This window comes from Podarcis gaigeae (genome assembly GCF_964106915.1).
Source record: "Podarcis gaigeae genome assembly, chromosome: 2".
Classification (NCBI taxonomy): Eukaryota; Metazoa; Chordata; class Lepidosauria; order Squamata; family Lacertidae; genus Podarcis; species Podarcis gaigeae.
Genome location: NC_139679.1, coordinates 42374876 through 42382871, shown reverse-complemented (window position 1 = coordinate 42382871; position 7996 = coordinate 42374876). Strand labels below are relative to the sequence as shown.

The following is a 7996-nucleotide window of genomic DNA, read 5'->3' as shown; positions in this document are numbered from 1 at the left end:
TTTCAGCATTTCTGCGTGTTTCCTGTTAATCAGTTTCCTCCTTCTGAAATGGTAAACTTTTAAAAAAACTTTTTAAAAAAGAAAGAAAGAAGAAGAAGTTGTATGTACTAACCAACAACCGCAGACGCACATCCTTGTTTTGTGGGGCGCACAACTGAACCCAAAGTTCTGTTTTGACACCACTTCCGAGCAAGTCCTCAAGCTAGAAACCAAAGGTGGGCAGTGTGCTAACAAATCTTCATTCCAAAAGCCCATCACTCAATGGATAATTCATACAATAAACGTGGGCAGGCGAGTTGCAGTGTTCTTTCAACTAAGGTTCCTAGAGCATAGGAGCATCAACTCCTAGGGGCCTAGATCCCTTTGGTCCCCAATAAAATATTTGAGGGGGCTGCCCCCCAAGTTAATCGACCTTGTCATTCAAATGGTGTGCGTGTGTCACGTCTTGTGATCGATTATGTGGGGCAGGGCTTACCTGCCCCCCCCCCAATATTTTATTCAAGTTGGCACCCTACCAGATAGTCTCAGACTACAATTCCCATTGGCTAAGCTGGCTGGGCATGATGGGAGTTGTAGTCCAACACCACTTGGCAACTCAAGGTTGAAGAACGCAAGTGTAGTAGGCGTAGGGTGTAGTAGGGACGTATCCTGGGGAGATCTGGTTTCAAATTTCCACTCTGCCATGAAGTTTATTGGGGGACCCTGTGCCAGTAGGCACCTCTCAGCTTCACCTACCTCGCAAGGTTGTTGAGAATCTAAAAGGAGAACAGAGTACTCTATTCTGAAGAGGGGCATCTGAGCTGTTTTGAAGAGGAGTGGGGTTTTTAAAAAATGTAATAACATTCAATAAAGACAACTGGTCATGATCATGGAGTAGAGAATGATTCTCCAACCTCTGAAGCTGCTCCAGTTTCCAAATTCCACCATCTTTGAGGCTGTGAACACACAATACCTTTAAAGCACATTAGAAAACACCCCCCTCTTCCCAATAATTGGTGTGTTAAGGGTTTTTGGGAATTGAGGGGTAAATGACAGTGCCCACAATTCTTTGAGAATGTCCTTTGAATAGGCTTTGAAAGTATAGTGTGTATGAAGGGTTTAGTGATCCAATCTCCCTCTCAAGGACCTTTGTGCACAGCTGCTCCTCAGCTCCTCAGAGGCTCAGTTCACTCCAGGCTCAGGTCCAAGTGAGGCTTCAGGGCCATCTCTTCTTAGATGTGCAGCCGTATTCCAAATCATATGTTCAGGGGTCTGTCACAGAATCATCCTGATTTAACAGAGTATGTTGCAAGCACATGGCAAAAGTGCAGGGACAACAGGATCCTTATATGGGAAGATCTGAACCCCCATGGGTTTAAATGTTTACCAGAGGCACTTTCCTGCAGATGCAAAGCAGGAAGCCTTTCAAGAGAGTACTTGCAGTATCTGATTTCTAAAAGTTAAACAAACTCTGTAACTAAGAACTCATGCATGGTGCTTGATTTATTCCCCTTCCTCATTCCCAATCCCTTTTCCTTTTGTGCTGTGCCTTTTGTGCTGGAAACCTCAGGGCAGATCACCTGACATTTATAAGCTGATCTGGGAGAGGGCTTAATTATTATTATTATTATTATTATTATTATTATTATTATTAATAATAATAATTAATTTATTTATACCCCACTCATCTGGCTGGGCTTCCAGCCACTCTGGGCAGCTTCCACCAAAATATTAAAATACAGTAATGCATCAAACATTAAAAGCTTCCCTAAACAGGGCTGTCTTCAGATATCTTCTAAAAGTCTGGTAGTTGTTGTTCTCTTTGACATCTGGTGGGAGGGCATTCCACAGGGCAGGAGCCACTACTGAGAAGGCCCTCTGCCTGGTTCCCTGTAACTTGGCTTCTCGCAGTGAGGGAACCACCAGAAGGCCCTCGGCGCTGGACCTCAGTGTTTCTGCTTTGGCTGAAGGGTATGGTAAAAAATGCTTTAAAGAAATAAATATCCAGCACATCACTGAAGACTGGTTTAAAAGGCAAGAAATAATTCATACAGGTGAGGACAATAAATTTCACTACATGGGTGGGCACGCACACTACACAATCTCACTCCCATTTCTGCAGGAAATTATCATCCAGTGGTGGCAGGTGTCCATGGAGCTGGTAGGGCAGAAGGCAGGGAGACCAACTGCTTGCTGGCTGTCTCCCATCTGTTGCCTCCACACTGCCCACAACCCACCCTTAAGCAGGAAACTAGATGAAATGTTGAGTATATTGGTTTATTAGATTTTGGGGAGCAGGGTGAGGAGAGAATTGGATTAGGTTAATAATAGTGGGGTAACAGTGTCTTGCGGGTGGCACTGTGGGTTAAACCACAAAGCCTAGGACTTGCTGATCAGAAGGTCAGCGGTTCAAATCCCCGCGACAAGGTGAGCTCCTGCTGCTCGGTCCCTGCTCCTGCCAACCTAGCAGTTCGAAAGCACATCAAAGTGAAAGTAGATAAATAGGAACCGCTCCGGCGGGAAGGTAAATGGCGTTTCCGTGCGCTGCTCTGGTTCGCCAGAAGCAGCTTAGTCATGCTGGCCACATGACCAGGAAGCTGTATGCCGGCTCCCTTTGCCAATAAAGCAAGATGAGCGCTGCAACCCCAGAGTCGGTCATGACTGGACCTAATGGTCAGAGGTCCCTTTACCTTTACCTTTACGAGTGTCTTAACCACTCCCTCATCATTTTGCTGATGCAAATCATTGCCTTCATTTCTCTTAAAGTAGATCTCATGGCAACCTTTATTTTTAAACTCATGTGAGTTTAAAAAGCAGCAGGGGCAGCAAATATATACTGTATGCTCCAGAGGAGTATAGGCTATAGCCTTTTACTTTAACCACCATCCTAAGGTTTAGCAGTGATTAAAAGGCTGAAGCACTTAAGTGGTACAATTAAGAGAGTACAATAAGACACCCAGTGATTCAAATCATAAAAGCAAGTACAAAAGTCAGCACAATCTGCACAACATACCAGTGGTCAGATGAGGGTACAATCAGATCAAAACAAGCTAATTTTACTCATCAGCTGGATAGGGATGTGATAAATGTGACAAACACAATGACATTATCGCTTCCCTTAATGTAAGAAAGTGAAAATCCTGAATTGTCAACAACCATCTCAGAAGTTTCTCATCTGAATTCCTGTTGACAGCCAACAGTTCACAAACAAAACTTTCAACCCCCCATATAAGGCCAAAGCTTCCCCCAAAGACCAAATAATACTTGAACATTTCTTCTCAGTAGCTGCAAGGTTCCTCTCGAGGCAACAGCTTCAGACTTAAATGGTCAGTAGGATGCAGCTTGCTGACCCCTCTACTGCAGTAATACCACTCCCAACCCCACTTTTGAGGCTTCCATCTACAAATCAGGGTTTCCTGGGTGAAAGGTGTAGTCTTTCAAAAGGAATTCACTATGTGCCCAGCAGGGGATAGTTTGGACGATGTTTTTCACTCTTCATTTGAGAATGCTAAGAGCAGGGAGGATTTTTTAAGCATTAAAACAAGCAACTTTTTTTGCATGCCGGGGGAGAAAAGAGGGACATATAATGCTAGCTCGGGCACAGGAAAACATGAGTCCCAGAAACAATTTAGATTACTACAGATTGTTTTTTCACATGCTTGGAAAAAACAACCTTAAACACAAGAAGTGAAGCTATTGGAAATAAGTGCAGCTGGTTACTGCAGGTACCTGCAAGATGGTTCAGGCTGGGGTCTAAGGCAATTTGGTACCCAAGTCTGCAAATTTGTGGTTTTGTATTATATTTTAGTTTTAGTGTACTGTACACTGACTAGGCTCAAGAGATACAAAGGAGTTCTTTTAATATCAGGTTTTATTGAACAGTCTACTTCATCGCTTTTTGAAATTGCATGTTAGCCCTCTAGAGTTGTTGAAATAAGGTAGGAGATAACTTTGCAATTGGTGTAAGATAATACTATTCACCCTGAACCTTTGAGCAATCTGCTTTCTGCACAATTTCCTACTACTACCACCACCACCACTACTACTACTACTATTTTCAGGTTGGAAGTGAACTCACATGACAAAGTCAAATAGCACTGTCTAGGTATTGGAGTCTCTGTGGTATGATGGGATGGGTGATATTCAATGAGGTTTTGCTCAGAAGAGTGTCACTAAAAAGAATGAACATGGCTAAATTCAGTCCGTATTAAGTCTTAAAACTTACCAGATGAAAGCACTTTAATTCATGAGTTCTCTCTTATAATTACTGAATGAAGCAAATATACATTGTACAATTCTGCCGTTGTGATCAAAATTCATCATAGTTTTGTACAAAGAAACACAGTCTGTTCTTTGCGGGTAATAGGTTATCAATCATATGCCCTTTTCTGCTTTGAAATGTGCATTGTAGTGTTCCGATAAATATTTATTTATTGTATTTATTTCCCAACTTTCTTCCAGACAGATCAAGGCAGTGTGTATAGCAGGAATGTTGTTTAACTCTGCCTCCTTTCAGCCCCAGCCACTGTGGCCAAAGGTCAGAAATAACAGAAGCTGGAGTCAAACAATTAGCGGCAGACCTGACCCCATCCCTCCTGCTATATGATGTCCCCCTTCCATTCATTCACACAACAACCCTGTGAGGTAGGTTAGCCAGTGAACTTCATGTCTGAGTGGGAATTTGAACCTGCGTCAATCCTTGGTTTTGTATTGAACTTCGTAGAGGACACATAGAGCAGGTGCAGGAGGATCAAATAATCACTTTGTTGCTTATGGACAAGACTTTATTGATGCTAATTGTGTAGGATTCTTTGGTGCCATCCAGTGGTTCAACTATGCAACAGCTTTCCCTTGGCTAAAAAGCAGCCTGAATATTAGAATGAAGCAAATGAGATAACATATTAAAAACAATGCAGCTGTTTTTAAAACATGTAGAGTCTTGATTTATGAAAATGTGGCTTTATTTCAAATAAATTTACAATAAAATATCTCAACAATATTTTATAAAATTAGGTCACAATATAAAATTTACACAGTGGGTTTATGTACAAAAGCAAGCAACTCTTGCATCTATTAAGGAAATGCTCCAACAGACAAAAGGTACTAAATTTCAGTAGAAAAGTTTACATTTATAATGCACACACTTCCTTCCTTCCTTCCTTCCTTCCTTCCTTCCTTCCTTCCTTCCTTCCTTCCTTCCTCCCCCCTCCCTCCCTCCTTCCCTTCCAAAAGCTTCTTACAAACAGGTACTGAAAACCACAGTGCATCACTCTGCCTTTATTGCCACAAATTGCTTTTACAGGCAGGTCTGTGGCAGTGGTCTTGAGAGGGTAAGGTGTTAATATTGCAACTTGAAACCAAGGGCAAACAGCTCATTTTAAGGAACAAAATCAGTGCTTTAAAAACAAAAAACAGGACATACAAAAGCTGTTAAAAGCACCTCTTTGTGGCATCCCATGGCTTCTGTGTGTGCACCTTTCTGGAAGCTTTCTAGGGAAGAATTTGAGACTTGACATCCTTGTCCTCAATTCTTCACCCAGCAATTTCTTGATCATTGAACTACTAGCTGATACTTTGATAAATCTGCATTGCACCTAACCCCAGGTTGTTCCTCTCCCCGAGAAAAGAATATACAACCATTACCCATGCAAAATGTGTGTGTGTGTGTGTGTGTGTTCAATAAGAATAAAAAGTGGAATGAGAAGGTAAGAGGACCCTGTTCACTTGGATTTTTCCTTTCCACATTCTGCTGACAGTAACACACACAGAGACACTCCCTGCAACTGGGAGTTCAAAATGCCCCTTTAGTCAGCACCTCCCACTATCAACAATCAGTTTCACCCATTTGCATTCTCCTCTCAAAAGCAAGCAAGTAAACTGCATGTATTATTATTATTATAACTTTCATGTAAAAATGGCTTAATTCAAGTAAGAAGGCGATTAAAATGGACCTCAGTGCTACCTACATTTCTCAGGTTAACATTTTGTTTCCAACTTCAGGGGGAAAAGAAGTCCCACTCTATACCAAGGATGGAGAATTTGAGGCCCTCCATATATTGTTGGACTCCAGCACCCATCAAGCCCCAGCCAGCATGGGCAATGACGAGGGAAGGTGGGAGTTCATCATCATCTAGAGGACCATCCCTGCTACAGAACAAGAGAAACCACGATAGCTGTTTTCCAGTGCTGTTATGAGGCTTCTTTGCCTCTTTGCTACAGCAATCACCCATTCATAAATTCTGCAATTGTGCCTCCTGAAACGATTCCACCTGGGTGTCGCAAATGTGGAGCAACACAAGAGCATATAACACCCTGCATTCCTCAATACCGGGAATGTTGTTGAACTCCCAACTCCCATCATCCTTGACTATTGGCCATACCCAGCTGAAGATGGTGGCAGGTAGAGTCCAGCGCCACCTGGAGGAACATGGGCTTCCTGTGCCTGGAATAAACGCATTGGTGGCCAAGAACACCTCAAAGCCATCCAATTCTGTAGGAAGTTAGGCAAATAGAACAGTTTTGCTTCAAAGGCTCTCCTGCAGAGACATAGGGCATCCACTGACAACCATAGATGGCTATTAGTGTTTTCTTCTCCGATCTTATTTTTACAGAGAAGCACTCTGGTTCATCTAACATTTGTCATCAAACCGTTCTGTTCCATTTGAGAGCACACCCTGCTCCAATCTGCCCTTCAGTTTCATTCAGTGCATGTTCATTCATTTTGCTCGCTTCCTGCCACTGCCCACCCCCTGCTGGCCACCAAATTCCAAATTCCAGTTCCTGGTGACTCTTAACAGACTGAGTATCGGGCAATTTTAACAAAGAAAAACTCAAGGTGCAACATACTGCAATCCCTGCAATTTGTGAATGGCAGCAAAGCACAAGCACAAAAGCTGCATTCAGCTCCAGCTGTAAAAAAATACCCCACCTCTGTTGTTATGGACTCGTTTGTAGGGCAGTAAGTACCATCATCATCATCATTTTTTATTTGTATGCCGCCTTTCCACAGTTAAAACAACAATGCTCAAGGCGGCTTACAGCATAACAAGATTTACATAATTACAAAAGTCATAAACAATAAATAAACCACATCAAAAAAAATACACAACCAAATGGGAAAACAATTTCCACATAAATCAAAATCTAAAACTAAGAATACACCATTCATATCAGAGTTTAAAATGACATAGGTAAAAAACAAAAACAAACAGAGCCCTCTCTCCCCAGAAGCAGCAGCAGCAGCAGCAGTCCTTTATGGAGCCCATCAGGCCCCGCCCTGGGCCAGGTGGTGAGTGGCAGGACTGGGGCCCTCAGGCGCTGAGCAGGGGAGTTCTCCTGGGTGGTAGCCGCAGCAGCAGTTCTTATAGGCCTGTCAGGCCCTGCCCTGGGCCAGTGACATCAACAATGCCCTGTTAAAAAGGGGGAGCAGACAGCTGCAATTCTCTAACTCTCAATGAAGTTTTTTAATGGTTTAGCAGAAACTGGCCAGTCAAACCCTCCACCTTCTCGGCATTTCAGATGTGCCCCCATCACATTCATGTCATGTCACCTGCAATCTCTCTCTCTCTCTCTCTCTCTCCACAGCACTCAAGGGGGAACCACAGATGGTAGATATTCTTTCCCCTAAAAAACACCAAACCCTTTCATATTCCAGGGGTGTCAAGTGCTTGTTTCCCAGTTCTGGGAGGACTACCATGCCCTGCTTCTGCTGAAGCCAAGCTATCCAGCATGGGCAGGAAAACGCATGCCATGGGTTTTCCTCTTTCAGTGGAGGTCCATCTCCATTGGATGCCTGGTAGCACCTTTGATCAGCACTGGGAGCTGGAAGCAGTTCACTCACTCCATCCTTTCCGACTCCCTAGGGCAGTGCCCCACTGAAGGTGGCAATGGGTAAGCAGAGAAGAGAGCAGAAGTCAGAGGAATTCTGGGTAGGGAGAAGTGAACAGGGGTTCTCCTCAATGCAGGGCTCACTGGTCTTGGGCTTGTAGCATGCAGAGACTTCACACCTGTGAATACA

General features: G+C 43.4%; 1 protein-coding gene across 2 annotated transcripts in view; it reads right to left on the bottom strand.

Moving 5' to 3' along the window:
* Window positions 1–4922: 4922 nt before the first annotated feature.
* Window positions 4923–7996, bottom strand: part of PIK3R5 (phosphoinositide-3-kinase regulatory subunit 5) — a 53189-nt gene continuing 50115 nt past the window's right edge. For both annotated transcript variants that reach the window (XM_083725821.1, XM_083725820.1), the window contains exon 19: window positions 4923–7985. In XM_083725821.1, coding sequence (XP_083581947.1) covers window positions 7838–7985 — 148 coding nt within the window. In that variant the 3' untranslated portion in view covers window positions 4923–7837. The remainder of the gene's footprint in view (window positions 7986–7996) is intronic.